This window comes from Panicum virgatum, chromosome 4N (assembly GCF_016808335.1).
Source record: "Panicum virgatum strain AP13 chromosome 4N, P.virgatum_v5, whole genome shotgun sequence".
Taxonomy (NCBI): domain Eukaryota; kingdom Viridiplantae; phylum Streptophyta; class Magnoliopsida; order Poales; family Poaceae; genus Panicum; species Panicum virgatum.
This window is the reverse complement of record NC_053148.1, coordinates 19,156,752-19,171,118: the sequence shown is the minus strand read 5'-3', so window position 1 is coordinate 19,171,118 and position 14,367 is coordinate 19,156,752. Positions and strand designations below refer to the sequence as shown.

The window sequence follows — 14,367 nt, the reverse complement described above, 5'->3', positions numbered from 1 at the left end:
TAACTATTTCTTGGTTCAATTTGACCCCAAATCTATGTCATTTGGTTCAATTTACCTCCTAATATAATTTATCTTTTTATTTTTCCACATACAAGTGGAATCTTAATTTAGGGGGTTATCTGTATTTTGACAATACTTGAGGGGAGTAATATGGACTTTTTCCTTAAAGAAAATATTTGCCTTTATGACTAGTCTCCATTTTCTTGCTGATGTTCTGGGTGGTCCACTCTGGCGTATCTTTTAATTATTTCCGAGTTCGTTGAACTGTTCATCGATAATCCATTGACGTTGACACCTGTGCTGCCGTCAAACCTTGCCAGCTTAAAAGTATTATTACTTGCTGATAAAGCTGCCTCTTATTAACCCAGTCAGATCGTGGGCTCATGGCTGCATAAAAAAGGCCATGTAATTTTCGTCTTGGAAGACTGCAGAAAGTTTCAGTTCGGTTTGTAGTAGCAATCAAGTGATGCTAGTCCTTATTGTCCTGCCGGTTTGACGGTAGCTTTGACCTGTGCAATCATGGATTATGCTCTTGGTGCTGGGTGGCGCTTTTCTGTGACAGCATTGCAGCTTTCTCTTGTTGGCAGCAGGGGGAGCTGGACCGAGGGTGTGTTTAGTTGGTGAAAAAGTTTAGGTTTTGGTACTGTAGCACATTTCGTTGTTAATTGACAAATAATGTTCAATTATGGACTAATTAGACTTAAAAGATTCAGCTCGTGCTAATCAGTTAGACTGTGTAATTATTTTTTTTTCAACTGCATTTAATGCTCTATGCATATGTCCGAAAATTCGATGTGATGGGTACTGTGCAAAATTTTTTGAGAACTAAGCAGGGCCTAAGTACCTGAGTTTAGTTGTTTGGTGACACAAATTCTATCTTTTTTAGAAAAATAATAGTATGATTTTAGGTCAATAAAATTTTATACACAGGTTCTATATAATGAATATAATTCTATTTCTAGAAAGCAAAAGAAAGTACTCCCTCCATCCCAAAATAAATGCAATTCTAGAATCAAACATGCAAACCAATGATAGGTGCAAATTATCAAATTGTCCTTTGTCTTTTGTAAGAAAAATCTAGACTTTGGCTTGTCTTTTGTACAAGAAGTTTTCGGACACACTTTTTGTGGTTGTTTGGTCAAAGTTGTATTCTTTATGGGACAAATTTTGAACCATAGAATTGCATTTATTTTGGGACGGGGGGAGTAACAATACAAACGGCATGTATTCTATCAACAAAATCTAAGCTCTAAGCTATGGACCTATCAAACATTTTTTTTAGAACATAGTACATACGGAGATACTAGATTCTAAGGTTGGCGAAGTCAACGTAGACGACTCGTTGTTGATGGGCATTATCTCTTAACACTTAAAGAAAGGCACGGTTAATTTTTTTAAAATTTAGTAAAATACGAGTACACTTACAAGTCAAGGGCTCAGTAAAGTGGGCAGGCTCCACCGTGAGCAACCAAACAGCTCGCCCCGATCAAACATTTTAGTGTTTATTAACACGTTCATAATATATTGCTTATTCTTTCTTGACACGTAACTTATTTTCATACAAATAAAATTTGTTTGGTAGCACTACCTGACTACCACAAACTCAGTCGACCTACAACATATATCTTCCTTCTTCAACTCAGACACTAAAAAAATGTTAATATCAGATTTACAATGTTAACCTTTGTATCTAAATCCTATCTCAATCTAAAACATTAATTGAATTTTGTTGTAGTAATATTCAAGTTAGCTTTGTTTTTTTTAAAAAAATCCAACTTGAGTTGGCAGGCGGTGCATCATCCAGAGACCTTTGTTCCTTCAGATTCTTCTGATTTTTTGTACTGAGCTCCTGGTGCCCTCCAAAACTAGGGCCCTGTTAAGGCCGACCACCCTGGCCTTGCGCCTGTGGAGGATTAGGGCGGGGATGTTGTTATTGCTGTTGGGGATGCCTAGGAGAAGGTTCACGCTGACTGGGGCGCGGGGGTTGGGGATGCTGCATCAGCTGCTCCGGTTGCCAGACCCATCTCCCCCTCTCATTTGCCATTCTTTTAGCAATTTCAGCGTATGATTCTCTCTGGTGAGTTCTCCCCCCAAATGTCGCACGAGAAGCTAATCCATGTGGGGTTGTCGGTAAGATGATAAGATCTAGCTACTCGCATGATAGCAATCATCGATATGTGAACTTCCACTCCTACACCAAATCCTCTCGAACCCAAGCAAGGAATCCCGACTAGTAACCACCCTAGATTGGTGGCGGCGGTTGGAAGAAGGAATTGCCCAGAGTTGGTCGAGGAAGGATTCTATCTCTTCTTCCGGGTGGAGATTTTTGCTTTCCTGACGACCACAGGATCTTCCAAACTTCTGCTGGATCTATCGCCAAGTCTCCCCTCACGAGAGGTAGGCCCTGAGGAAGACGACATCTCACCAGAAGGTGGGGCCAAGCATTTGAACTTTATGGATTCCATTCTCGCTCACGAGGAGATGGCAGAGGCTCCGAGTTGCGGTGGGGTGGAGGTGGAGGCGGCGTCGCCACCAGCGTCTCCCTGTCAAAAAAAAACTCATCCCCTCCCAAAAACATGTTCTGTATGACGTGTATCATTTTATGTTCTGTGATGAAATGGTTTTGTATAATGTATATGGTATGGCACGCGATATGGAAACGTGGATTAATCAGAAAATGACATGTGGAACAATCGAAAAATATCAAGTGGAACAGCCGAGCTGACACGTGCAGCACCATGGAACTAACACATGGACCGATCTAGAAACAACATGTTGACCAATACGGAAATGACACATGGTTTACCATGGGAAAGACACGCATGCGAACAGAGAAAGGACACGTGGAAACATAGTAAAATGACATGTGGGTAAACCTGAAAGTGACACGTGGACTTGCCTCGTCATGCTACGTGTCATTATACTAGCTCGCCATGTGGCTGTCCTATTTGCAACACTTGTTGCTTGACATATCACCTGCCAACGTGGACGAAGCCACATGACACTACTATAGAATAAGCCTTTGATCCAGGCCAATTGTCCCAGTTGCCTTTGGGCCCGGGATAAAAGGTGGCTTTTGTCCCAGGTCCAATAGCTAGCCGACCAGCGGGGGGACAGGGTTGTCCCGGTTAGTGGCTCCACGCGGGACAAAAAGACCCAACCCTTATGTCCCTTTTGTCCCGGTTGGTAACACCAATCGGTGACCCTTTTGTCCCGGTTGGAGGCACCAACCCAGACTAAAGGACCCTTTTGTCCCGGTTGGTGTTACCAACCCGGACAAAAGGCCCATCCACGTAATAGTTCAAAAGGAAGTTATTCTATACTGAGTCACATGTACTACTTAGGTGAGTTGGCAAGAAAACCATGCGCTAGGTAAGAGGTCTTGGGATCGAATCCCGCGCGGCGCAAAAAAATTTCAGCGTCAGGGACATTTTGTCCCGGTTCTGCCACCCGAGACTAAAGCCTCGAGGCTTTTGTCCTGGAAGCCGAGTCTCGGTTCCAAAACTGGGACAAAAGCCAGTTTGGAACCGGAAAAATGCTGAATTTGTAGTAGTGTGAGTGTCAGCGTGTCCTATCCACGTCACTACGTCACTTGCCAGCATGGACGGCGTCACGTGGATCCAGACATCCTGGTGACATTTTTGCAATGCGTCACAAAATCAAAAAAGCATTCCCTGATAAAAGTTTATTCGTCACAGAAAAAATAAGTTTGATGAATTTGACCATTTCATCACAGAAAAACAAACTCGACGTTTCGTTCTTTATGGACTAAAATTCATCACAGAACTTCCTTTCTGACAAATTCGTCACTGAAGCTGTAAATTCCACTAGTGTACGGATCCGAGACAGTGGCGGACCAAAAGATTTTATAGAGCTTGGGTCAACATAGTAATCGAGAACACGTTTAACAAATACATCAGCTGCTAACCTAAGCAAACTTGACGGTGTTAGCCTACTTTAGTTATTTTCTGACAATCTTATAAATTAAATATGACTATTGACAAAAAATAAAAGCAAAAAATAAACAAATTTTCAATAAGCTGCTTGGCTCCATGAGATTTTATAACTAACTAGCAAATTAATTGATCTATCTGTTGTTGCTTATTAGATGCTACGAGCAATGGAGACGTGATGTTTGTTTGCCTTTGTTGTGCCTTGCCCAACTGCTATTGGCCCTAGCTCACCGTATTTTTCTTTGCTCGACTTAAATGTGCGCATGCAACTCCTGCACTTCAGCACTCACGGGAGCCGGGCCAGTGCCCAGGGGCTTTGGGCCCTGGGTCCGCCAGTGATCGGAGATGAGTTGCTGCTCGGGTTGGTGGTGGCCATGGTTGAGGCGGCGGCGTTTCTTCCTCCCTACTCGTCTGGCACATCTTCAACAAGAACAATGCGGCCATCGCGGCAGCCAGCTTTGGTGTGACAACTGGTGCGAGGGTTATTTAACTCTTTTGTCATCCTTGCTAATAACACTTGTTCAATTGCCACTAGTCTATCGACCCTATTTCTACATTCGTTCCCATCTCTGTCCGCTTCTGTCTCTGCCTCTGCCTCTGAGCTTTCAAGCCTACCTCCACCCTTGTCCTGCCACCGACTCCCGTAGCTGGTGTCGCCTCTGACGGCGGCGAGGACCACTCCCCTTCCCTCCCCCTCTCCTGCTAATTCGGCTATCCATTTGAAAATATTTTGCTGGGAAACAGCTCTTCAAATGGACCTTTGGTCGCATACGCTACAAAGAGAGTCATGCTTCACTGAAAAATAGAGCAACCATATATTCCGCCATATTGTTAGTAGTAATAGTAGAGACCTCATGACCATGGATGAAGCCCTTTCAATGATGCATGGATCCTAAGTGGACATGATCACAGTTCTGGCTTCTGTTGTTTAGTGACCCCTCGATGCTCCATGTGGTCAGTAATACAATCCATTAGATATCCTCCATATCATTCAAATTTTCTTATCTCGGTAATATTTTTCATTGCTCAACAGGATTCAGGGGTTCTTAGAAAATGGTTCCTAATTGATGTCTCGAAATGTAAGTTTAATGAGTGTGCATTAAATATTTCATAAGATATAAGAGACGTTGTTCCTTCCATAAGGAACATGAATATTGAGAAATATATTTAAATTTTCTGTATTATCGAGTAATGGTATTTGTTATTTACATATAGACTTACATCAAAGGAAGTAAATTATTAATAAATAAGTTTAAATTTTAGTAGTTGTTTGATTTAATTTAACTTTTTTTAAATAAATTTTCTTTACCCACGTGGCTGTCATACATCTCAATAATTAAATAACGCGTAAACCTCAGCGGAGCGAGCATGGCACGACCGACGAGCGAGGGCGGCTCGTTTGAAAGTCAGCAGCGACTAACGCGACGCGGGGAAGGAAGACGACTCCGCGGCCTGGCCTCCATCATTTCCCTCCACCGGTCCACGCCCGGCTTTCATTTCCCTGAACCTGACCTCTCATCCACCTCCTCGGCGGCTCGACATCCCCCGAGCCACGACTCTGCTCTGATTTCCTTGGAGTTTCTTTTTTTGTTTCCTCTGATTTCCCGAGAGGTTCCTCTGTGCCTGCGCTGCTTCGTTCCCAAAGTCGTCGTCTTTCTTGCTCCCGGGAGCGCGTCGCGCGTCCTCCCCCCGGATTCATGCCGCGTTAGTCCGGGGTTTCGGCGATTTTTCGTATTTCGGTTGCCGGTTTGAGCTTCCTTCGTTTCTTGGACCTGCCCACAACAGCCGGCCGGGGATACCTCCCCTCCCTGATTCTTCTTCCATTGGTTAATCCCGAGCGCTCAGCAGCTCCAGTTTCATTTCCGACCCGAGTGATAAGCGGAGAAGAGGAAGGAAACCGGAGAGAATCGCGGCTTCTCGGAACTCGGATTGCTTCGATTCGGTCGGAGGAGGCGTACGGACGCCCGAATCGAATTTCTTGGGAACAGTAGTAGAGCAGAACAGGATAAAAAAAACGTCCCATTTCAAAGAAAGATGAGGCTGGTGGTGCGCGTGATCGAGGCCCGGGGCCTCCTGGCGACGGACGCCGACGGGCCGCGGGACCCCTACGCCAGGGCGCAGCTGGGCAAGCAGCGGGCCAAGACCAAGGTGCTGCGGAAGACGCTCAACCCCGCCTGGGACGAGGAGTTCGCCTTCCGGGTCGGGGACCTCAAGGACCAGCTCCTCGTCTCCGTGCTCCACGAGGACCGCTACTTCTCCGACGACGTCCTTGGCCAGGTCAAGGTGCCCCTCACCGACGTGCTCGACGCCGACAACCGCACGCTCGGGACGCAGTGGTACCAGCTGCAGCCCAAGAGCAAGAAGGCCAAGCTCAAGGATTGTGGTAAGGACATGCAGCAAAGTTATATTGTACCCTTTGTTCTTTGATGTTCATTCAATTTGTGTTTTTTTCTCCCTTAATCAATCTGCTGATGGTGCCTTTTTTTAGGAGAAATTTTCCTCACCATATCTCTAAGTCAAAATCACTCTGAAGAGACCGCGGCTCTTGCACATTGGGCTTCAGATGACCTCGCATCAAATTCAGACAAATCAGCTGAATTAGTGAAAGGATCTTCTTTGCCAAATATTCCAATAGAAATATCCACAGCAGTATCAGAGAGTGATGAGATAGAAGTTATCAAGGAGGATAAATCAAATGTTGGTCCGTCATTTGTCAACAAGCTGTATCAAATATTTAAACCAAAAGACACTGAAGCTCCCGCTCCATCTCTCTCCAATCTGGACAGCAGTCCAGATGTTCTTGAAGAAACACCATCAACCAGCTCGCAATCTCCTGAGAAGCAGGATCAGGAAGCTAGTGCATCTATGACATTTGATGAGCTACTGAAAGCCTTTGGTTCTCGGCATGAAGGGAAAGAAATGCTTGAAAATTTGTCAGGTGGAGTACTCCTTGATCAAGTTTATGCTGTTGCACCAAGTGACTTGAACACACATCTTTTCTCTCCAAGTTCAGACTTTCTGCAATCGCTAGCAGAAATTCAAGTAACTAGTGGTCTTGAAATTCAACAATGGAGACTTGAAAATGATGGTGAAATCTTGAAGAGGGTCGTAAGCTATACAAAGGCTCCTACTAAATTAGTTAAGGCTGTGAAAGCGACGGAGGACATGACATACTTGAAGGCAGATGGAGAGATGTTTGCAGTTTTAGCATCTGCTAGTACTCCTGAAGTTCCTTTTGGCAATAATTTCAGAGTGGAGGTTTTAACCTGCATAATGCCAGGGCCTGAACTACCAGATGATGAAAAATCTTCACGTCTTGTAGTCTCTTGGCGCTTAAATTTTCTCCAAAGTACCATGATGAAGAGCATGATTGAAAATGGGGCACGACAAGGCTTGAAGGATAACTATGCTCAATTCTCTGAGCTCCTTGCTCGAACTTTTAGGCCAGTTGATGCAAAAGATACAATAGAAAATAATGAAGTCCTGTCTTCTGTGCAACCTGAGCAAGAATCTGATTGGAAGCTAGCATTTCGAATATTTGGAAATTTTGCTCTTTTATCCTCAATTTTTGCATTTGTATATGTTTCTGCACACATCATCCTTGCAAGTCCTAGTATAATTCAAGGTCTCGAGTTCCCAGGTCTGGACTTGCCAGATTCTGCTGGTGAAGTTGTAGTTTGTGGGGTTCTTGTTCTACAAGGACAGCGTGTCCTAAATATGATTGGACGGTTCATCCAGGCGAAGAGGCAGAGAGGTAGCATATGTCTGGCTTTTCATTATTTTTCTTAGTGGGAATAGAATGTCTCCTTAAGTGTTATTCATCAGATGTTCAGAATTACTATAAGTAGTGGAATTTCATCAGATAAATCCTGCTCTACATGGCAGTCAACAGTGACAAGTAAGCATGTAGCTGCTAGGTCTCAAAACAAGTGCTTGCTTAGGCATTTCCTTTTTTTTTTGAACGAACACTTAGGCATTTCCTAACTGGAAGAAATGGTTACTTTTACCTTTCCTTGTGTTCAACATAACTTTCAGGGTTCCGACATTGTTTTGGATGATTGCTCTCATAGTCCACTAATATTAACCATTTGGATTGGAATGTATGTTAGGTGATCATGGAGTCAAAGCTCAAGGGGATGGCTGGTTGCTGACTGTTGCTCTGAACGAGGGAACCAACTTGGCAGCAACCAAATCATCTGGCTTCTCTGATCCATATGTTGTACTTACATGCAATGGAAAGACAAAGACAAGTTCTATTAAGTTTCACACCCTTGAGCCTCAATGGAATGGTAAACTGTACTTTTCCTTTTTTCTGGCATCCATCAGCCATTGCAGGATTCATTGGACATGCATTATCAAGCAGCTTAAAAGGGCGTACCCAGTGCCGTAGGCTTCCCGCACTGCACGGGATCTGCTAATTATCAAGCAGCTTCTCTTATATATTTTGATTTACCTAAACTTGCAGAAATTTTTGAATTTGATGCCATGGAAGATCCTCCATCAGTGATGGAAATAGATGTGTATGATTTCGATGGACCCTTCGATGAAGTTGCCTCCCTTGGTCATGCTGAAGTGAATTTCTTGAAATATAATATATCTGAGCTTGCTGACATTTGGATTCCTCTTAAGGGAAAGCTGGCTCAAGCATGTCAGTCAAAATTGCATTTGAGAATATTCTTGAACAATACAAGGGGTACTCAAATTGCGAAGGATTACCTGGACAAAATGGAGAAAGAAGTTGGCAAAAAGGTGAGGATTTCCTCTCATGTCACAAGTGTGCAAATTCATCCCATCTTTGCTTTATTGACTTATGCGAAATTCATTCTGCAGATTGCTGTGAGGTCTCCTCACGCAAATTTAGCATTCCAGAAAATATTTTCTTTGCCACCAGAAGAATTTCTTATCAATGATTTTACTTGTCACTTAAAGAGGAAAATGCTAACACAGGTAAATGTTCATTCTTACGCTTAATTGTTTTTTTTGCTGCTTTTCTATCATACTGTGGCTGAGCCTCCATCCATTTTATAATACTTGATACTTCACTACCATGTTCTTAGTATCCAAAAAAAAACAATTGATCAGATTTAGGCACATGAATCGTATACCGGAGGTCTATTCCTGATTGTTGGTATTCACATGATTCGGCTTCAAAATCCTGTTTAAGCAATATATTTAACCTATTCATCTGCTTATCTTGATTCAATTACTCTGATCAATGATCACCAATACGCAGAGAATAACCAATGCTTTGAGATTATGACCATTCTGTATTTTACTTTATGACAAACTAAGCATGACTTTTTGTGCATCATTCCTGAGGGATGACTCATGCCTGCCTGTGTTGCAGGGTCGCCTTTTTCTGTCTCCAAGAATATTTGGGTTTTACACAAACCTTTTTGGCCGTAAAACAAAATTCTTCTTTCTTTGGGAAGATATTGAAGAAATCCTAGTGGTCCCTGCAACCCTGGCTTCAATGGGAAGTCCGTCTCTGGTTATTATTCTTCGCAAGGGCAGAGGAATTGATGCAAAGCATGGAGCAAAGCAACTGGACAGTGAAGGAAGACTCAAGTTTCATTTCCAGTCTTTTGTCTCATTCAATGTCGCACATAAGTAAGTACATTTTCTTGGATACATATGGACCTAATTTGTCATATGTGACTGTCTATCACAAATTCACAAGTGAATTCCTTAAAAAGGACACCTATCGTTTCTGTCTATTTATTCACCAATTTGATCTTTTCTTTATGAATATGTTTGTTCAAATTGCCAATAATCTGCTTTGCAGAACAATAATGGCACTGTGGAAGGCAAGGTCGTTGACCCCTGAACAAAAAGTACAGCTTGTAGAGGCAGAATCAGAAACAGAAGACTTCCAAAATGAAGAAGGTGGATCTTTCTTAGGGACAGAAGATGCCAAAATGTTGGGAGTGTTTTCATCTACAAAACCTTTTGATGTAAGATTCCTTATTTTTTCCATCGAGACATGGTGTGCAATCCACTTTGTGCTCCACAAAGAATTATAACGTTACATTGTAATCAACTTTATTGTCATTAGGTGTCAACAGCCATGAGCATTTTTGAGGGTGGTCCTTTGGAGCGTCGGGTGATGGAGAAAGTTGGCTGTGTGGAATACTCTGTCGCAGAATGGGAACCTGTCAGAGCTGATGTTTACCAGAGGCAAGTTCATTACAAGTTCGACAAGAAATCAGCACAGCACGAGGGAGAAGCAATGAGCACTCAACAGAAGTCCCCTTTGCCTAATAAGAATGGCTGGCTTGTTGAAGAAGTTATGACATTTGAAGGTATCCCTATAGGTGAATGTTTCAATGTAAGAGCCGATTCCTGGTACTGTATTATATAAATTTCAATATCAGTTATTTACTATATATCTTTTGAAATTCTGACATGCTTATGTTGTTTCCCTCTCACATCCTCCTATTTTGAGCATCAGTGTCCTTGTCAGGCACTATTTGTTAGCTGATAATCTTGAATCTTCTTTCTTTTCTATATTATTTTTCTTTTTGTTAAAAAAATTTACTATCAGCCTGAAAAACAGTGACCCCCATATTTTTTTATGCTGCATGTATAGATACTATTCTGGATATTAGCCATTTTCCATTTGTGGTTTTCTCAATGAAATTACAATGGTGACTATGTTAAATAGGGTTAACTTGATTCTGAAATTCATGCAGATGCACTTAGGCAACAGTCATCTATTTGTTCATCACTTCACATTGAAAGTGTTAGCTTTTTTACTCGCCACCTGATTGTGCTGCCCTTTGTGGTCTTATCTCTCTTACAGCTTCATATTCGATATCAACTGGAGAGCAATACATCCAAGCAGAAGACTTGTACCGTCCAAGTATCCATTGGGATAGTATGGTTAAAGAGCTGCAAGAATCGGAAGAAGATCACGCAGGATGTAGCATCCAGTGCATCTTCACGCCTCAAGAAGATATTCAGCCAACTCGAGAAGGAATCTATATCAGCCAAGTAGGAACCCCTTTTTTGACAACGTCCTACTTTTGCTAATGCACAAGGGCACATACGCATCACCATCACCAGAAAGCATGTTCTGGCAATATAGTGTCTTTTACGTCTCCTTGCTGCCATGCTGAGAGAAGATCAGTGACATGATGAATAACTTTCAATATAAGGTAAAGGCCTTGGCAAAAATTTTACGAGGGAAGGGTCTCATCACAAGATTTTAGATTGGACAATGGAGAACCAACTGCAGAGCCTGGAATGTGTTTTAGGTGCCTATGATTACAGAATGTTCAAATGTTGTTCTGACTTTTACAGAAGGTTAGAGAATCTGAATCTCATTCTTTTAGTTACATTAGAGGCATAGATGGGGTACATGAATCACAGAAAACATACCCCCCCCCCCCCCGACACACACACCCCCACACCCACCCACCCAAAGGTTGCATCATCTGTTGGTACTAACAAGATTGGAAGGAAAAGAATACAAATACTGTATTTTCCCTTCATGGTACAATGATGGGCTGGCTTCATTAGTTTCCTACCCTCAAGAATTAGACACAGGCGTTCTCTACTGGATCCTGAATGATCTGCGACTTCAGGAATCGCCCTTGCTCTCTTTTCTTTTGGGTGTTATAATGTTATAATTTGGTGAAAAACGATATTGACAAGGAAGTTTACAAAATGAACTTATGTGTGTCAACAACTCAGAATAGGTGATGTTATTGCGCAATCAAGGTGTTTGATTCGAATTCTGTCTGGAAGATTATGTTATTGTTTGATGCTACCACATGAGGTGAATATGCATATATTTTGCTGTTCATGCATCCAGATTTTTTCAGATAAAAGTAAAATCAATATATTGTATTCATGCTAGCTTGTTGGCGTGTCATTTCAGTAAGCTTCTATTGATACAATCATATTTGTTTTATCCAATTACAAATATAGATAGCTTTAGCCGTGTGCGCATGAATTAAGTTCTATTGTCTCCTTTTCTTCCTTGGCTCATTTATTAACCTAGCAATTAAGAAGGGTAAAACAGGAAAGAAAGGTGAAATGGTACCTCAAACATAAAATGGCTTATACTCCGTATTTTCTGAAATGGTGGAGATGGTTTAATAAATACCTGTATTTGTGATGAGAGTGCAATACCAGGTGGTACGGGGTAATTTCACACTAATTTTGATGTGACATCAGTGCTAATGATCATTGTGTTGACACGGAATTCAGGCAAACACACTAGAACACGTGGTAGATCGTCAAACGATCAACAAGAACGAAATCCTGTGATGACCGGTCAGACCGGTGGGGCGAACCGGTCAGACCGGTTATGCAGAACTTCGCTTGAAACCTACCACCTCGAGCTCGGGAGGGACTCCGTAGGAGCTCAAAAAACTAGGGTTGCTCTAAGATCACACTCAGAACGCCTTCAAATGCCGCTGGGACGAAGGAAGAACAACAATTAGAGTTTGGAAAAGGGCTAGGGTTTGAGAGGATAAAAAGTAATGCGATTGTTTTAATTCGATTGGAAATACCCTCGACCTTATTAGCCTTCATATATATAGACCGGAGAAGACGTACCCCTCTATCAGTCGATTTACAAAAGGACCCTTAATCAAAATCTAAACCTACTCGGATTATGCAGCCTTGACCGGTCTGACCGGACGAGCCTACCGGTCAGACCGATTGGCCCTCAGGCGGATGGTCCGCATACAGACACCAGACGGTCCGCACCTTTGAACTTCAACACTATGACCAGGCCAAAATGTTCGAATGTTCGAACGTCTGACTTGCGGACTGTCCGTCTGTGGATACCGGACGGTCCACATGTTCGGACGTCCGAATGTTACTCTACTGGGACCAGGCCAGAATGTTCGGAGATCCAAACGTCTGACTGGCGGACTATCCAAGACTATCCACTTGTGGATACCGGACGATGCGCACGCTCACACATTCGAATATTACTCTGCTAGGACCAGGCCAAAATATTCGGATATCCGATCATCCTGGCGCGCAGACTGTGCGCCATGTACATCGGATGGTCCGCTTTGACAATGTCCTCCAGACCGGTCTTACCGGTTTACATTATCGGTCTGACCTGTTTGCCCAGATTGCCCAGCAAACTTGACCCGTGCCAATTTTGGTCGTCAACATATGCCCTCTGTTTATTTAGCAATGCTTGCATGGACAAAAATTTTCTAAGGACGATGATTAATATTACAACGGCAGTTCTAAGGGAGATAAATATTATTGGCCATTTCTGTCTTCATGCGTCTTGTCAAACACTGGGATAATATTTCTTCATGTATCTTCCATTGATAGCCCTCGGTAGACGTTCACCTTGCAGCGTCTCCAACATGGATGAATTTCCAAAGATAACCTTGATAACTTTGTACGGACCCTCCCAACTTGGTGACCACTTGCCAAACTTATTGATTTTCATACCAAGAGGTAAAATTGTCATCCAAACCAGATCTCCAACCTGAAAACATTTACCTTTTACCTTCTTGTTGTAATCTCTGGCTACCCGAAGCTTATCTTTCTCAATCTCCTTTAAAGCCTTCAAGCGCTTGTCAATCACCTCATCAATATTGTCCATCATCAAATTATAGTAATCAACAGCGGAGAGGTCATTTTGTTTAGCCGATCTATAAGCATCCAGATTTACCTCAATAGTCAAAATGACCTCGTGACCACACACAAGCTTAAAAGGTATGACTTTAGTAGCACCATATTGAGATATACGAAGAGCCCATAATGCTTCAGATAACACTTCATGCCACCTCTTAGGATTTTCTTCTATCTTTTTCTTGATAAGTTTGATCAAAATCTTGTTACTTGACTTGACCGGATCAAAATTTGAGAAGTTAATCTTCGGCGGTTTGACGATAGAGCTCATCGTCAATCAAAACATATTTGAAGGCCGTACGCTGAATATTCCTCTCTGCACTGTGACCAGGATCTTTCAAATAGGAGATAAGAGGAACCCTCAAGTCCTGATCTTCGGCCTTAATGATCGAATCATCTTCAGCCGAATTGGTGCTCTTAGTAGATTCACCGGTCAGATCGGTCTCTGGACTGGTCAGACCGGTTCATCCAGAACTAGTAACTCAGCTTTCGCTCGCATCGGCTTTCGAATGCTAAAGTATTTTTTCACAACATTATAGCCAGATGGTTGCTGAGCTAGAGTTTTAGCCTTTCCATTCTCTTCCCTTGGGATATGTCTTATAACAAACTCATCAAAGGAAGAAATAATATCGGCATCTATCAAGATACATATTTAAAGAACCATTGTAGCATTGGCATACCTTTGATACTTGCTGTGCCACCAGAAGCGAATCCCCAAAGGCTTCAACATGCTTCACGCCCATGGATTGCAAAAATTCCAAGCCAAATAGAAGTGCTTCATACTCGACTTAATTATTCGTGC

General features: G+C 42.5%; 1 protein-coding gene across 1 annotated transcript; it reads left to right on the top strand.

Annotated features, from left to right (window-relative positions):
- The first annotated feature begins 5,364 nt into the window (after positions 1 to 5,364).
- LOC120669635 (C2 and GRAM domain-containing protein At1g03370-like) lies at positions 5,365 to 11,764 on the top strand. The gene is made up of 9 exons (XM_039949437.1): positions 5,365 to 6,336; positions 6,442 to 7,707; positions 8,063 to 8,242; positions 8,419 to 8,702; positions 8,784 to 8,900; positions 9,301 to 9,563; positions 9,739 to 9,907; positions 10,009 to 10,281; positions 10,756 to 11,764. The coding sequence occupies exons 1-9, from the start codon at positions 5,988 to 5,990 to the stop codon at positions 10,948 to 10,950; spliced, it is 3,096 nt and encodes a 1,031-aa protein (XP_039805371.1). The 5' UTR covers positions 5,365 to 5,987; the 3' UTR covers positions 10,951 to 11,764.
- Positions 11,765 to 14,367: the final 2,603 nt, after the last annotated feature.

What these genes read in the sequence shown, in the direction of transcription:
- LOC120669635 (XM_039949437.1), top strand. Translation starts at nt 5,988, where the DNA reads ATGAGGCTGGTGGTGCGCGTGATCGAGGCCCGGGGCCTCCTGGCGACG. An exon ending in CCAGGCGAAGAGGCAGAGAG is followed by an intron (nt 7,708 to 8,062) that starts GTAGCATATGTC and finishes AATGTATGTTAG; the next exon opens with GTGATCATGGAGTCAAAGCT. An exon ending in CTATAGGTGAATGTTTCAAT is followed by an intron (nt 10,282 to 10,755) that starts GTAAGAGCCGAT and finishes TCTCTCTTACAG; the next exon opens with CTTCATATTCGATATCAACT.